Source organism: Meles meles, chromosome X (genome assembly GCF_922984935.1).
Source record: "Meles meles chromosome X, mMelMel3.1 paternal haplotype, whole genome shotgun sequence".
Lineage (NCBI taxonomy): Eukaryota > Metazoa > Chordata > Mammalia > Carnivora > Mustelidae > Meles > Meles meles.
In genome coordinates this window covers 83,295,501-83,313,755 of record NC_060087.1, presented here as the reverse complement: position 1 = coordinate 83,313,755, position 18,255 = coordinate 83,295,501, and the positions used below count along the sequence as shown (strand labels likewise).

General features: G+C 41.0%; 1 protein-coding gene across 1 annotated transcript; it reads right to left on the bottom strand.

The window, feature by feature from the left end:
* Positions 1-838: 838 nt before the first annotated feature.
* Positions 839-12,666, bottom strand: TMEM35A (transmembrane protein 35A). Its single transcript, XM_045994651.1, has 2 exons — positions 12,438-12,666; positions 839-2,625 (listed from the first exon to the last, which is right to left on the bottom strand). The coding sequence occupies exons 1-2, from the start codon at positions 12,555-12,557 to the stop codon at positions 2,218-2,220; spliced, it is 528 nt and encodes a 175-aa protein (XP_045850607.1). The 5' UTR covers positions 12,558-12,666; the 3' UTR covers positions 839-2,217.
* Between the last annotated feature and the right edge of the window lie 5,589 nt (positions 12,667-18,255).

Below are 18,255 nucleotides of genomic sequence, written 5' to 3'. Positions count from 1 at the left end.
TTTGAGACCTGAGCCTAGTCCCTACTTTAATCTTTTACTAGGTAGGAATTAAAGAGGAAAGGTAAATTAAATGGTTCTCACTGATTTTTTGAGGCCAAAACATACCCATGAACTGAGCAAAACTGTAGAAGGAAACTGCAATCAGGGAGAAATGAAGAATCAAAGATTATGTTGTTATATTTGGGAAAGACTACACCAGAAATTACTATTTACCACATCTTACATGATTTTCAGAGTACTTTAATGAACTCTTGTTTAATCAAGCATAAGAACTGAATGTTTGATATTTTAACTGCTCTTATCTAGGAAAACTGAAAATTTCTCAAGAGTCATTTTTCATACTCTTAATGATTTCAGAGACTCAGCTGGGTATTAGAAGGGATTTTAAGCCTTCAATCCCCTTCTCTTTTGTAGATGATGAAACTCGGGCTCTGAGTGGTGAAATAACTTGCCTAACATGACAAGTCTGTGGCACTGGAACATGTGCCAGTTTGTGGATACACATAGTGAGAAAGCACTGGTTCGCCTTTGTTTCCTAGACCTGCAATTTTCTCTGAACTCATTCTTCCACCTTCCCTTGGCATCACCTAGTGAAGCAGAACTCCCTAAACCTGAAAATTGTATTGATCCTAATGCTCTGGCTTTCTGTCTTTATATGCTGACATTACCGAAGTGTGGGGGAACTTAAATGAGATTGGAAAGTTGGTAACCTCTTTAGCATACTATGTGATATGCAATTCCTTCTCTTACACTTCCTCATCCAGAATCAAAAATAAAAGGGCGTGAATTGCTTCATATGAACTTTTCTTCCCAGATTTCCATTATCTGTCCAGTTTCCTCCAAATTTCAAAAATTTTTATTTTGAAAGAATGAGAGAAATAAGACAGAGGTATCAATTAACAAGAACAATGGCACTGAAGAAAATACAATAATTTGTACTCCCCCCACACCCAATGCCCCCACCCCTCTCCCCATACCTGGCACAATAATATTAAAACCATCAAAGCACATCAAACAAGGAGAAACAGCAGTACTGAATGAAGAAAGCTAAGTTTCATATTGCTCAATCCAACGAACCCATATCAAATATCCTTCCCCCAGCTAGACTCCAGCCACTATAATGATAAAGAGGTGTAGAGGAGATAACCACAGGAGTAACTGGGATCTCGGTTTACACTAGCAAAGTTCAGTGAAGATTCGATAGGAGTAATGAATCTGTTTGGCAGGGGAACACTGGATACAGCTCCTCTGTCAAGTTTCAGATGATTTAAGAGAACAACAAGAGTTTGAGATTCACAGATTTCTAATGAAACTAATCCCTGCTCCCTCCACCGTAATGAAGCAGCCGCCAAATCCTGGTTAGTTGCTGAGAATAGTAGGAAGTGAGGCAACTTTTGGCTTAAGAAAATCCAAAAAACATGTCTGGTAAAAGTTTACAACTTCAATTTCAACTGTGAGCAAAGGCGCTTAGTAGGTTGAGTTGGGGCAAAGGCAAGGTGAAATTTCCAATTTTATCACTTGAATTAGATTATGTATTGACTGCATATATTCCTTATTTTAATTAAACTCAATATGGAGTATTTAAAATTTCAACAACTGTTACAGTGGAGGCTAACCAGTATAACTCAGTGTCTCGAATTGAAGGAACTGTCTCCTAAAGTGGTAAATTAAAGTTTTCAGCTCAATTGCCCTCATCCCACAGGAATACATCACTTGATTTATACCAGAAGTAAGTAGGATTCTCTTTAGAAGAGGTTTATTTTATTCTGCCCTCACTAGAATCAGTTTGTAAAGGGAAGGATACCTGTGCAGGATTAGTTCAAGATCAGAGCCTTAATCCTCACACCTGCGTGCACAAGTGTGCACGCGTATATGCACACAGACACAGACAGTAAATAAATTTTTCCACACATAATCTTATAGTCACATGCTTGCTGGAGTCCATCTCACAAATACACTTCAACAGTTAGCCATATACATGTACATGCAGCAAGATGTGAGTTGCCCCAAAGTGATTAAAGGTGGTGTACATATGTCTATGTGGGGAGGTCATTTTAGGGTATAGGTGTACACAAGCCAATAAGACCATTAACTTGCAGATTATATTTTTCCCTTTCCCTCAAGATAAATAAATCAAATGAAAAACACACACTGACATCTTCCTGGGTGTCATGGAGGCAACTGCCTGGAAGGTCCACTTTTCGCACTTATGCTTTCCTATGACAACTTCATTTTGCCCTGAGGGGCCTTCTCATATAAGGAGGGCTGATCCTCTGCATTCCCAGCATTCCCCGCTTGCCCGGGCAGTGGCAAGGGCTTCTTCTCAGAAGACCGGTCTTCAGGCTTGCGGGCAATCAGCAGGCGGCAGGTGAGCAGGATTCCAAACACCAGAGCATGGGCGTAGCGTTTGAGAGGATCACCGACTAGCTGATGGAAGAAGAGCACAGCCAACACCAGCAAGAGTAGGAAGAAGTTGGCCACATCTTTGGGACGCCCAGGCACAAGGGTCATGACAATGCCACAGGCCACCTCAAGAGCACCAATGCTTTTGCGGAGGAGAATGGAATTGATCCCCATTTTCTTCAGCAGAGGGAGGGCTCGGACATAGCTCTTGTAAGCACGTTTCTAGAGTGAAATACCACAAGGAATGCCACATTAACATTGATTTTAACATTAGAATGAAGAACACACAAGCAAGGGCTTCCTTCTGTCCCCACCAGGTCCCATTTTTTTTTTTTTTTTTTTTACTGTGGCTCCTAAATAAAAGCCTTGTAATGAAGATAAGAAAAAAACAAGCGATCTTCTGAGATCCCTGTGATTTAAACCTTAGTAACAGCAGGGCACCTGGGTGGCTCAGTTAGTTGAGGGTCCAACACTTAATTTCAGCTCAGGTCATGATCTCAGGGTCATGGGACTGGGCTCTGCCCTCAGCATAGAGTCTGCATGTCCCTCTCCCTCTGCTCCTCCCCCCACTCACACTCTCTTTCTCTCTCTAAAATAAATTTTAAAATAAATAAATAAATAAAACTTAGTAACAACACCAAAGAGAATTTGGCTTTATAGTTAAAAATTATTTTCTGATTATAAATCATAAACAACACTAAAAGCATTTATAAGAAAATTTATTGGGCCCATAAAATCTGTTACAGATTAGCACATTCACATTTTCTCATGCCTGCCTCATCCAAACCCAGATGCATATGAACACCAACAAAAATGAAACAAGGCAAGGTACAGTATAATAAAGCCTCACTAATGTGGACTTCTCAAATTCGGAATCTGTGATAATTCAAAAAAAGCTGAGCAGAAGTTTACACTTGCAGAATCTGCAAAAATTAAAAAGTGAGTACTAAGTAAATAGAAAAATAAAAATGTGTGCAAATGTTAGCCCCTTATATATCTTTAAAATATAGTAAGATAAAAACTAGTCTCATGGTCAGTGAGATAAAAGTCCCAAGCCTTTACAAGATGCTACTTTGTTAGCCTGGTGCAAGTTCATTAATTTTAATCTAACAAATATGTATTGAACACCTACTATGGATTATGCGATGGAGATAAAAAGGTAAATAAGCCAGGGTCGAGAAGCTCTTGTTCTGGCTAGGGGAAATGGATACACAAAATGCCAGTATAAAGCAATATGGTTAAGGACACATAATAGACATCTGTACGAGGTCTAATTGTAGCCCAAAGGGAGACATCATACAACAGAGGAAGGAGTCACTGGATATATTACAAAGTAATAAGATTATATTGACCTTAGGGTAACAGATAATCATATTTTTCACTGTATTCAGATGGACCTGATCCTCATTTTGTAGTAAATCGATGAGATTTTATCAAGTGTCTTATTAGGTTGGCCCACTGCTTTGTTTTCAGTAAGTATCCATTAATTCATTCAATATTTATTAAGTGCTTCCTTGCACTAGGCACTGTCTAGGTACTTTTGATACAGATATCAATCATTCAAAGGCTCTTCTTTCCTGAAGCTTGAGTTTATAGGAAGAGAAGTTATGGGTGCCAAACAAAATTATGCAGTAGAAACAGTGGAGGCATACCAGACTGGTCAAGTCTCCCTAGATGGGAACAGAGAAAAGCTAGAGTGGATTATTAAAGGAAGAGCAGGTGTTGGCAAATCAATAAGCAAAGGGCATTGCAGGCAGAAGAAACTGGATGACCAAAGGCCCTGAAGCACAAAACAGACTTGTGTGTTTCAAACACCACCCCAGTTCAGCATAGGTTGGGAGAGGGAGGGGTGAGAGTGAGACATGAAACAGGGGAGATAGATATGAATCATGGATCATGAGAACTATATACATCCCCTTATATATGTCTATATATATTGTGTTGTGGAGGTGGATTTTATCCTATAAGCCAAGGGGAGCACCATAATTTGCTTTTGAGGAAGGTCCTTCTGGAAATAGTGTGGAGGGTGCATTGGGAGAAGTATGCCTGGAAGCAAGGAGACCAAATAAGAGACTTAGATTAATGATAGAAGGGATAGAGGGAAGGGGACAGAGTCAAGAATGCTTTTAATGCAAAAATCATAGAATTTAGTGTTATACTAGATGTGGACACTGAGGGAAAGGGATAAGTCAGGAAAGATTCTCTGGTCTCTGGCTTGGGTATGTGGGTAGAAGTGTGTTACCATTCTCCAGGTTTGGGTATGCATCTGGAAGAAGATGTTGGGGGTGGGGCAAGGGGTAGGAAGGAGTAAGGGATTCAATTTGGGTTTTTTAGTTGAAGTATCTCTAAGACATCTAAGTGGAGATGTCTGGTAGGCAGCTCAGTAATAGAGGTCTAGAGTAATGATACAGAATGGATAGTCACCAGTATCCATTCTGATGTATATATACATCAGTATGTATATACATATATATACAGCAGAATGTATATATGTATATATATAGTATATATACAGCAGTATATGTATATGTATATATACAGTATATGTGTGTATATATGTATGTGTACATATATATATAGCAGAATGTATATATACAGTGGGAAAAATTTTGTGACTGACATTTAAGAAATGGAAAGAGGAAGATGGTCCACAAAGCAGACAGAAGAGAGTGTGGTCAGAAAAGTAGAGGGAAAACCAAGAAAGACAAGGGTCATGGGGGCCAAGGTTTTCAAGAAGAGAATAATCAAAAGTTCCAGATGCAAGGCAAGTATCATAAGAATCAGGCAGAAAGCCAACTTGACCTCTTAGAAGCATCTGGCACTTAGAATAGTGTTCATACACTCTAGATTTGGAACAAACATCATCATCTCTCTCACTTCTGGATCAGTGAATGCAACTTATTCATGGATTAATTATCATAAGTGGCACAAGATAATCCTCTATGAGGACTGTTAAAAGACCAATGGTTTAGTGGGGAAAAAAAACGTAAGTTTTGATTCAGACAGACTTGGCTTTAAATCTCATCTCTGTCCCTTTCTAGTTGGGTGTTCCTAGGCAAATTATTTGACCTCTCTGAGCCTCATTTTCCTGAGCAGGGTTAAGAATAAAGTGAAATGAGCCAGGCTATTTGCCTTGAATGTAAAATTTAAGAGGGCACCAAAAGGATTTCTTGAGTAAGGTGAATGATATCATTAATGAGCAAAATATCAAAGCTTCAGATAAAGGCAGGATCCAGCTCTGCACTTACACAACCATGCCTCATTTATCTCTTCCCAGTCCTTGTCAGATCCTGTCTTTAAAATTTCACCTCACCCTAGTCCTTATCCTATTCCTGAGCATGTAAAGAAACACAGAGGGTTAGTCTTCTTCCTCCCTCTTCCTATTTTAGGTTAAATCGGGGAGTCCCAGAGAAATTAGGAGAGATGTTGATGAGTTGGCAGAGTAAAACCCTGGGTTGCACTGCGGGAGACCCACATGGAGCAGAGTAGAGGCGGTGAGGAGAAGTGTACCCATTTCCTCTCACTATTAAACTAGATGCCACCTGCCCACTCTCTCCCTCTCTGCACTCTGGTGAGAGTAGCAGAGCAACATCAGGGAAAGAGGTCTGGACACAAGAGTCTTCTTCAACACTTTTAAATGAGGACCATTTCTAATTAACAACACAAAGCTTCCCAAGAGGCAGTTCCTAAATCCTAAATGTAAGCTTCTGACATGATGAACGCAGGAAGCAAGATGAGTTTCTTACAGTCAGTTCAGAGCCAAGACTTCCAGATGCTGGCTGAGTGGCTTCTGGAAACGCTCCTTTTTTGGCTAAGGCTAACCACCCATCATTCAAGAATAGATTCTTTTACTATAGTGGAATCCGTAGCCTGGGGCCAAATTCCAGGTCTTTAAATCAAGTTCCTGTGACTTCAGTGATCTTTTTTTTTTCTTTACATTTGGTGTAACTCCATATTACTTTTTCAGTTGTTTATCTAACTTCTTAAACTACCGCTGTGGATCTTTAATGCAGCTGTTGCCTCTTTTTTCCCCTTTCTTTTCTCCAGAGGAAACTGTACATGGATAAGCCATTTCATCAAATCTTTAGTTCAAAGCTGAGTAGGTACAGATAGCATCTATTCTCCAGGACTCCAGACAGGGAATGTTTAATTTGTTAGAAATGGGACTAAGCTTGGATGGAGTCTTGACATTATAGGAAGGCCTTTATTCTTTCTCCTGTGGAGTAGGATGGAGACATCAAAAGAATCCTACTATTGCCAGCCCCATCAGTGTTTGGTCTGGGCCACATCAGTTCTAACAATAGAAGGGTCACATGTCTTGAATCTATAGTAACTAGAGCTCTAAAGACTTTAATTGTTCTGATGGTAAGAATAAAGAGAGTTGACTGAGTCACTCTCCCAAAAGGCTCTCACAATTCACTTTGTTAGGTCTGTTTCCCTTCCATTGCAATGACCCAGACCCTGTAACCATAGTTTCCTTATAGGGCAAGGAAGCAGGGAAGAAGAGTGCTTAGTCAAATGTTTCAAATCCCTTTCATAGAAAGCAATTGTCCAACAATATCCTTGGGCTGAGATTCTTAAGCTTAATTTCAATTTTAGTTCTGCCCCTAAGTTGCTTAGAGAGAATCACTAAGCATTTTATTATCTGGGTTTCCCCTTTTGTAAATTAAATGAACATTTTGGAGATTTAGTTAAAAAAATCGTAACATCATGGCATCAGACAAGGGCCACACACAGACACACACACACATTTCATTATCAGTGAACCATACAATGAGAAGTCCATGCGTTTGCAAGCAAACCATGGTGATTACTTTAATAATAGCGGTAAATCAAACAGGTCCATTCTTATGGTATGAGAAGATACAATTCAGACATGAGTCAAAAGCATATGGAGACTTTCTTTAGTCATACTCTTTCTCTTTTTGTCATTTACTCTTCACAACACCGTAGGGTCCATGATCTCATATTAATGACATTTATTTGAAGAGCTCAAAACTATCAATTGCATTTATCTTCAAATGCAGTTAATTACTAATCCAAGTCAGCTAACAGGACAAAATGGGAACAGAGACCAAGTCATCTGATCCACTTCAATACACTTATGCCAGTTAGGTAAAGAAAAAAAAATGACTAATCCACTGTAAATTCCATTTATATAAAGTTCAAAAACAGTAAAACTAACTTATGTTGTTAGAAGTCAGGAAGATAATAACCCTTGGGGAAGTAGTAACTGGAAGGGACCAATGGGGGGGCGGGTTTCAGGAGAGCTGGTGTGTTCTTGATATGGGTGCTGGTTACACAGGAGTATTCTGAAAATTCCTTGAGCTGTACATTTATGTTAGATGCACATTTCACAATGTATGTTACACTTCACTAAAATTTACAGAGGAAAAAAAACTATGAAAGCCAAAGAGGGCACTGACAAAAATACATTTTGGCTAAAATTCTCAGCTTCGTTGTTATCTTAGGCCATAAAGGCTCATAAATGCTGCAAAATTTACTGACTCGAATATGATTTCCCTGCATCTTTGTAGGGGAAAAAGCCAAATGTGAGTTATTGATTATTTCTTCAATGCAATAAAAAGCTATCACGTTTTAATTGCCAAATATCCATGAGCACTATAAACACATTTTAAGCAATTCCACTTTCTGCTGTCATATAGTACCAACCTACAGAGGAAGCTGGCGAATCTCGTCCTACTAACCAAAGTGGATCCTTCTCAGATTGCATTTCAGGGCAGAAGACTTCAACTATTAGTCAAAGGTCACTTTGAAACAAGCATAGCTCTTGGCCATTGAGAAGCTACACGTTTCCTGGCATCAACTCCAGTGGAGTTTAACTTGAGATGGTTGACTGTATGAACTAAGCAAAGTCACTTTCCATCTCATGGAAATAATAATGGAAATAATAATGGAATAAATGTACTGTACCACCTCAGAGAGCAGTCTAAGGATCAGTGAATTACTATCTTATTACCTAGCTGGAAAGCAAATAATGGCAGTGATTGGAAGCATAAAAGATTACCTAAGGAAATTAAATAAACTACCCAAACATCTGGAGTGTTTCCCCAGGGATATACAAACCCTAGGGCATTTAACTCTAGATAAGCCAATCAGCCAAATCAACAAACCTTCACTCTGAGGGGATAAGAAGAAGCAGAGCCTTGCCCTGTTCTTCTTAGCGCCAAAATCCCTTGGTTTCATTGTGACAGGATTTTGGTGTTTTCTCACCATTCTGCGTGTGGCCCCTTTTGATTACAGAATGGAACCACTGCCTCAAAGAGCTGAATACCAAATTTAGAGCAAGTCAACCATTTGTTTGTTCCCCATCACTGCCCAGGAAACTGCTTAACAGCATTTGTATGTGCTGTCTCCCAATTTCAAGTGAATTAATGAAGGCATTTAGTCAAGGGAGTGATCAGTCATGTTGAGTTCATGTGGGCTTTAGAGTACTCTATAATGACATTTGCTAAATCTGGAGGAGGTATGGGGCGACACACACCAAATGGGCAATTCAGAGAGACATCTGGAAGTTCTGCATGGAATCCACTGTGCATTAACCATCAGCAAATGTGGAGCTTTCAAAATTAGCTAATTGCATAAAGGTCTGTTCACCAGGGCACATGAAAATAGCATCTTGCTCTTCTAAGTGCCTGATCTCAATCCCTTAAACTGACCATTCAGATTAGTCAGGAAGCCCCTGCATAATGTAGAATTGATTATTACCATCACTTCACCCGGAACACTTCTTGAACACTGGCAATATGTAAATAACCACTGTACCAGATGCTTCCATATATAATATCAACTAATATTTACAACAACCTTCTAAGGGAAGAATTATTATCCTCATCTCACAGATAAGGAAACTGAGGCACTAGGAATGTCAGGACTCAAGCACTAACCTATATGACTGAAAGTCTGTGCTCTTTCCATTAACCATTCCTGGTTTCTGCAGTATACAGGAAAGAAGTTAATAGTCATTTGTCTGTAGGGTTTTCAGCCATGATTCCTCACAGAGGGGACAACACCTAAGCATAACACTAATGGTTTTAAAACAAGAAAAATAAACATTGGCAAAAAAAAATCTAAATTTGAAATTGGTTTCAAAGTAAAGGCTTGAATTGGTGTAGTTGAACAGTTATAAAAAAGAAGCAAGAATATGCCAGATATGTTCAAGAATCATTTGCAAGTTCTGACATCCAAAAAGGCAGTTGTAATCATTAATGACCCCTCCACTGAGCAGATTCAGTCGCAGACTTGGTTTCTAATCTCTGCTCCCACAACAGCATACCCTATGATATTGGATCAGTTTGATCCATCAGTAAAAGAAGAATAACTAATAAGATGAATTTACCTCACTGATATGTTTTAAAGAACAAATAATCTTTAAACAACAACACTTTGAGATCTTGTAAGAAAAGCTGCTGCAGGCAATAAATGACTGTCAATGCAGAGGAATCACTCCTAAATGGAAAACAGAAAATCCCAGATAATCAGCCTAGCTGATCTAGAGTTGGGGTCCTAAGGGGCCATACGGCCTTCTGAGAGCAAGACATGGCTCCTGAACTACATAATCAAGATCCAACCAGAGAACTCTAAAGGGTGGTGACCAGCCAAGACAATGCTCCAACGACTCATTCATTCACTCATCCATTCAACAAATATAAATCGAGTCCATTCTTTGTACTAGAACTGAATTTTTCCCATTTCCTTTGGACTTAAGAATAAAGCTTGGCCAGCCCAGGACTGGTGCAGTGGCCCCTGTGCTGGACAGCCCTCCCCAGCCTGGGGCCAATGTTCAGTGCAGGAGGGGACCCTGGAAAAGGCAATCTGAAAATCCTCCTCAAGGTTCATACTACTGTGAAGTCTACCTCCCAGCTAGATATAGTTCCTCCATTCCTTCCAGATACCGCTGAACACATAAGCACAGAATTGTGCGTGTATACACACACACACACACACACACACACACACACACACACACACTCTCTCTCTCTCTCTCTCTCTCTCTCTCACACTCACAATGGTTCTATACTGCTGTATTAGCTTATATTTATTTAAATATGTTCCTTTGTATGATACGAAATCTTGACTGGTTTCTTCTGCCTTTCAGGAGACTGCAAAAGACAGCTCCACTCCCTAGGAAGAAACCTACTGTAAACCCATTTGTGACTGGTCCTCCTCGTGAGCTCCTGCCAAGCTGGTAAGAAGGTTCCGGTGACTCCATTTTAGCTGGATTGCCTGCAGATCCTAACAGTGTACTTAGGGTACAGCTTGGGGGGACCTCTAACACAGCTGAGGAGGGCCTGGGGGCCAGGGAATATACTGAAGAAGGCTACTATGTCCTAAGGAAAAAGAAAAGTCAAAAATACCTAAGGTTCACACACAAACATATTAATACATGTATATATGAAAAGTAAAGAAAAGCAATAGCATTTCATTTACTTGTAATCTAAACTAAACTACTACTCTGAAACCAAAATATAGTGGCGTTTCACCTCCACCCGGTCCCTCTGCATTTGGTGGCATCTGCTACCCCACCTCCCCTCCCCTCCCCTCCCCAGTGCAGGCTGCCTTGGATACTCATTTTGACCTGATTTCAATTCCATCTGGCCAAACATGCTGGGAGGAGGGGAAGGGAGACTGAGAAATACATTAGTATTTGCCACTGGGGCTAGACCTAGGCGCTGGAGTCCCAGCCACCCTCCCCCACTCCCAGGATGATCCTGTGGTGAGAGAGACACGGAAAGCACCAGCTCAAACCCTGAGTCAGAAACCAGAGCTGCCTGCAAACATTTTCTGAACATCTACAATTCACCAGTCTCCATCTATTTGCAGCTCACGTTGAGGGGCTCATGAAGGCTCCACAGTGGGCTCCAGGAGAGCGATATTTATTCCTCTCAACGTGTGGGGCTATTCCTCCTTGACTCAGCCCTAATGGAGAGACCCTCTTCCTTCTTTTCTCTCTTCCTTCCTGTTCCTCCCCTAAGCTCCTTTCCTTCTTGACCTTGAGAGCCCAGTAATGGGTTTGGCAATCAGGCAAAGGCAGTGAGAAGCAGGTTCTCTTCAGCCAGGGTGGGGAAATGAAGAGGCAAAGTAACGGGGAGAGACGCGAGACGAAAGTGCTGGAAACATACCCTGCCATCTTCTCACACTCTACAGCATAGGAACAAGTCCTCTTCATGCCCAGCTGGGGAGAGCAGCCCAACCCCCAGGTTGCAGAGGAAATGTTTTGGCCAGTCACCTTCGGTGATTCCAACTCTGCAGAGGGGGAAAAACTGCAGAGGACCTGACCCCAGGCATCCACAAAAGGCAAGGTGGGGATTATGGACTATTTTGCAGGAGAGCAGAGGCAGACTCTGCAGATTTTGCAGACTAGCCCACAAAAAAAAACAAAACACCAAGGTCTCCCTTGAGAGAAGGGGAAGAAGCAGGCGCTCAGTGACCTTTATTTGGGCCAAGACTGCTTTGTCTCAAGGATACAGACACACACACCCAGGCAGCTAAGGGATCAACTCTCAGCCAGGGATGAGGAGTGCCTTTCCTGACCCTAAGAATGGCTTGTTTTAGTAGCCTGTTCTCCTCCAGCTCTTTCCGTCCTTCCCCTTTGTTCTTCCCTAAGATAAATAAACTCTCCAGCCTGCTAAACTCTTAGCTCCAAGGGAGCTTGCAGACTCCTTGCCCGGACTTTGGGTGTGCTAGAAGGAGGGAAAGATTCCTGCCAATGACAGGTGTTACGCAGGTCTCAGCCTTCTGGTTTACTTGGAGGTGGGGGTGTACTTGCTGGGCAACCCCTCCCCCAACTGGCATCCAGTGGCTCCAAAACAGTTGCTCCCAGCATAGCCTACAAACGAAATCGCTCTTGTCCAGCTGCACCTTCGGAGCTGCAAAGTTGTTGGGGAGCAGGTATGGTCCGGGGTGGAGGTAGGGGTTAAGGGGATGGGACCATGGACTGGGAAGGAAAGAAGGGGAGAGGTACTCGCAATCCCTGGGGGGTGCGTCCCTCGTCACCCGTTTGCTTCACTTACCATCTCTGTGTAGGCATCCTTGCTGAGCCTGGGGGTCAACTTGATAGTTCCCATGAAAACAAAGAAGAGTCCCAGGGCCACTGAGAGGGCCACAACAGTTACGGTTCTGGGGGATGCCATGGGGTCACCAAGGCAGGTCCCAACTAATCCTTCTGCTTTGCGCACCCTGTCTGTCTAAGGCGCAGGCAGTTAGCAGAGAGAGAGCTAGAGGGACGCTGCGGAGGCAGCATGCAGCTAGAATGACAAAGGGAGAGGAGGGAGCTCGAGAAAAATTGAGAGATCGAGATTCAACCTCTCTCACTACAATAATCTCTGGGTCCTAATGCCCTACGCTTACTCCTGGCCAAAAGCACAGTCTGGAAGTTAAAGAAGACCTAAACTGAGATGGGAGCTTCACGTCTTAAAATGGGGGGAAAGTAGGTTATGCTTCGAGTTCAGTCCCTGGGCTGCCTCTGGAATGAGGAATCAGGGAAGACCTCCTTCCCACCACTTCCCACACTTCCCACCAGGCGCACTTTTCATCTCTAAGTTATTTACTCCTTTTCTTGCCACCTCCCTCCTTTTCTCCCCTTTTCCTTTCCCTCAGTCAAAACAGGAGTCGTCAGTTTGCTTGTTTCTGCAGTGGGTAACACTCAAGGATAAAACGGCAAAGCTGTCAGGCTCCATTGCTACTGACGAAAGCTTTATCTTTCTTTTCCTGGAAAACCTTTAATGGCTCCCATTGCCCAGAGATTAACTCCATAGTTTTAAATTTGGCATTTTGACCTCTGCCTCTCTTTGGAAGTTTATCTCCCAGTAGCTCCCATGCCACCCTTTCTCTCCTGTCTCCTCAGGGCCCCAGACAATCTGAGCTTTCCCACCTCCCCTACGTTCCCTTTCCCTAAGCCATCACTCTTCTCTAACATTTAACCTTGTCTTCAATGTTATCTCTTCCATAAAGACTTCCCTGATCCATTCCCAGCTGGGTATGGTTTCTCCCTCCTCTGATTTCCTGAAATAATAACCAATATATGTTTACTAAGTTTACTAAGTGCCAGACAACCACCCTTTATCTGTATTAACTCATTCAGTCTTTACAGCAACACTGTGAGCTAGGTATGAGCTCCCACTTTATGGATGGACCTCTGAGGCACAGGAAAATAACTTGCTCAAGAGTACATGCTAACTAGAAAGTGGAGAGCCAGAATTCAAACCTAAGCAGTCTTAACCTGGGTTAAAAGCCCAGGTTCTTGGGCACCTGGGTGACTCAGTCACTGGGTGTCTGCCTTTGGCTTCAGTTGTGATCCCAGGGTCCTCGGATGGAGCCCTGCCTTGGGCTCCCCGCTGGGCAGGAGGCCTGCTTCTCCCTCTCCCTTTGCAGCTCCCTCTGCTTATGCTCTTTCTCTGTTAGATAAATAAATAAAATCTTAAAAAAAAAAAAAAGAGGGGCTCCTGGGTGGCTCAGTTGTTAAACATCTGATTTCGGCTCAGGTCATGGTTTTGGGTCCTAGGATCAAGCCCCATATCAGGCTCCCTGCTCAGCAGGAAGCCTGCTTCTCCCTCTCCCACTCCCCCTGCTTGTGTTCCCTCTCTGTCTCTCTCTCCTTGTCAAATAAATAAAATCTTTAAAAAATAAAATAAAGAGCCCAAGTTCTTAACCATTGCTCTATTGTCTCCCCATATACTTCATACTCTGCATCGTAAGTATGACACTGACCTGATTCTGCTTTGCACTGTAATTACACACACACACACACACACACACACACACACACACGCATACACACACCTTTTGATGAGGCAGTGTTGATTAAGAGAGATAATAGTCTGGAGTCAGGTCCAGAAGGTCCAGGATTTAAATGCCAGCTCTGCCACTAACTCTGTAAATTTGTCACTTAAGTTCTCTGAGCCTCCATTTCCACATTTATAAAATGTCTATGAAAATTCCACCTCAAAAGTTTGTTGTAAGAATTCGATATAAGTAAATTGCCTAGCACAGTGTCTAACATAAAATGATGTAGTTCCCTTCTGTGTCTTTTGCCTTCCTAATCTGCTCCACAGTTTAGCTTATAAGCAATTCAAAGGTAAGAACAACTTTTCTATATCCCCCATAGTACCTAAAACAAGGTCTTTTGTGCACCAGATCCTAATAAATTTTCCTTGGAGAGGGGACTGAAGAAATTTAAATACACATATTATCCCCGGGAGTGGTAACACTTGAAGGTTTAGCAATCATTTACATCTTATTGTGAAAGAATTTCAGCCTTTGTGGTTATGATTCGACCTATAAATTACTGAGTTCTACAATGCACATTCAAGTGAATCAGGCACTATAGGAATTATATACCATTTTGCTTTCAAATTACATGATAACGGGAATAATAATATTCCTTATAAAATGAACAAAATACTGAATAATGATACTACTAATGAATATAAGAGAAAAATAATTCCTGATCCCAACATGAAGAAATGAACATTGCTATTCTGATTGGTCAATATTCTAACTGACCTTTTTCTTAAATATTTCTTTATGTACAAAATATATACAAATTAGTTTTTCAAAATTTGATCTTACTCTAGAGTCAGTTTTATACCCTGCTTTTCTTTTTTCACTTGTTAGCATTTTTCCATATCATTAAACCGTCTTCATATACATTATCTTTCTGGGCGCCTGGGTAGCTTAGTCAGTTAAGTGTCTGCCTTCAGCTCAGGTCATGATGTCAGGGTCTTGGGATGGAGTATCAAATCCAATTGGGCTCCCTCCCTGCTCAGTGGGGAGTCTGCTTCTCCCTTTGCCCTGGCCCCCATTTGTGTGCACAGGCATGCACACTCTCTCAAAAATAAATAAAATCTTAAAAAAAAATCTTTCTGAAATGATTGTATAATACTTCAACATCATTTGAATGTACTATATATATTTCATTTGACTATTCTCCTATTGCTAGGTATTGTTTTCATGGCTTTTGCTTCTGCAAACGAAGTTTCAGTGTACACCCTTATATATCAATCTTTGTCTAAATTCTTGAATTTTTCCTTAGGATAAATTTCTAGAAGTTGGATGGGTCAAAATTATGATATTTTTATATGTGCATATTCTTTTTTATATGTATATATTTAGTAATAGCTAACATTTACTTATCACCTAGATGGATGCCAGACATTATGCTAAGTGACTTGCATGTATTGTGAGATTAGTACTATTAATTCCCTCCACTTTATGAATGAGAAAACAAAGCAAGGAGTGAAGCAGCTCCCCAGATCCAGAGCAGGGCCACCACCTATTGGGGTATTCAACTTAAACCTTTGCTGTTCCTCCATTTACTGTTGCTGCTCCTTTAAATCATTTAAAGATATGAATGTTTAAAAGACTCCTGATACATATTACCAATGGGCTTTCCAAAACGAAATTTACCTTCCCATCAGCAGTTTAGAAGTATGTACACATCACCACATCCATCTGCATTAAGGACTTCAGTGTTTTTCATCCTCACCAATTTCATTCATAAAAATTTGTCTTTTTGGGATTATTAGCATTAGAACATTTTTTCATATATTCATTGGTCATATGTATACCTTCTGTTTATGTCCTTTTCCATTTTTATTTTGAGCATTGGTGGTTTTTTTTAAGATTTTATTTATTTATTGACAAAGAGCACAAGTAGGCAGAGAGGCAGGCAGAGAGAGAGGAGGAAGCAGGCTTCCTGCTGAGCAGAGAGCCCGATTTGGGGATTGATCCCAGGACCCTGAGATTATGACCTGAGCTGAAGGCAGAGGCTTTAACCAACTGAGCCATCCAGGCGCCCTGCGTTGGTGTTTTTTGATTGATTCATAAGAGCTCTTTATATCACACTGACATCGTTTATCTTTTAAATATCTTTCCCAGGAGCCCTGTGTGGCTTAGTCGTTAAGCATCTGCCTTTGGCTGAGGTCATGATCCCAGTGTCCTGGGATCTAGTTCCATATGGATGAGGAGAGGCAAGGATGAGTCTCCTTCTCCCTCTCCCACTCCCTGTGCTTGTGTTTCCTCTCTCACTGTCTCTCTCTCTCTCTGTCAAATAGATAAATAAAATCTTTAAAAATTTTTTTAAGAATAAATAAATATCATGGCGCATGGGTGGCTCAGTGGGTTAAGGCCTCTGCCTTAGGCTCAGGTCATGATCCCAAGGTCCTGGGATGGAGCCCCACATCTGGCTCTCTGCTCAACAGGAAGCCTACCTCCCTCTCTCTCTCTACCTGCCTCTCTGCCTACTTGTGATCTCTGTCTGTCAAATAAATAAATAAAATCTTTTAAAAAAAAGAATAAATAAATATTTTTCCCAGTTTATGTTTGCCAATAAATTTAATGGAGTCAAGTCTAGCAATACTTTTATGACTTTTCCATTGCTTTTTTGTTTAGAAAATTCTTCCCCATCTCAAAATTTAACATTTGCTTCTACTTTTTTTTTAAAGATTTTATTTTATTTATTTGACAGAGAGAGAAATCACAAGTAGGCAGAGAAGCAGGCAGAAAGGGAAAAGCAGGCTCCCTGCTGAGCAGAGAGCCTGATGTGGGGCTCCATCCCAGGACCCTGAGATCATGACCTGAGCCGAAGGCAGAGGCTTAACCCACTGAGCCACCCAGGCGCCCCTGCTTCTGCTTTTTAAAGCTGTTTTATGCTTTCTTTCTCTTTTTTCCACATTTCATGTGTTGATGAATTCTGTCCTTGTTGGTTTGTGATGCTTCCTTTATTGCATATCGGGTTCTTATCTTTTTACTTAGTCAGTCCAAAGGCTTCTAGTCCATTGATTTGTTTGTTGATTCTTGTGACAATATAATAATGTGTTTTTTGTTCTGTTTTTAAAAATTTTATTTATTTATTTATTTGTCAGATTGAGAGAGAGCGAGCATGTACAAGCAGGCAGAGGCAGAGAGAGAAGCAGTTTCCCTGGAGAGCAAGGAGCCGGATGTGGGACTCAATCCCAGAACCCTGGGATCATGACCTGAGCTGAAAACATCGGCTTAACCGACTGAGCCACCCAGGCGCCGACAATAATGTTTTAAGTGTTATAACTTATGTATACATTTTAATATCTTATAAGCCAAGTATCTCATCATTGTTCTTTTTTTTGAAAATTTCTTTGCTATTCTATTTATTCTTTTAGGTGAACTTAGAATCACTTCTTCGCTGTAAAATAACTTTGAATCTTGACTGGAATGACTTAAACATATAATTAATTTTTAAAAGCTGTCATTTTACAAAATTTAGCGTTTCCACCTAGAAATATGGCATCAATTTCCATTTATTCAAATTCTAGTTGCTCAGAGATATACAAATATCCTTGTTTTCTTTGTGTAGAGCATATGCCTTTTTAAAAAAAAGTTATTTCTAGGGACGCCTGGTTGGCTCAGTCAGTTGGATGTCTGCTTTTGGCTTGGTCATGATCTCAGGGTCCTGGGATCAATCAGGGTCCTGGAATTGAGCCCCACATTAGACTCTGCTCAGCGGGGAGCCTGGTTCTCCCTGTCCTTCCTGCTCCCCTGCTTGTACTCTCTCTCTGTCAAATAAATAAATAAAATTTTTAAAAAAGCTATTTCTAGGGATTCTATACTGTTTTTTGTCATCATCACAAATGGATTTTTTTTTATCCATTGTATCTTCTGACCGGTTGTTCCTGGCTTACAGGAAAACTATTGACTGCCATTCATTCCACCACTTTGCAGAACTCTTTCCTGAACTCTCTTTTCTGAGTTAAATCTGAGTGTTTCAACTGATTCCCTTGGGTGCTCTCTGGAGCAACAAATGCATCAGCTACAAATAATGGTGGTTTTTGTTTCCTTTCCAATAGTTACACCTCA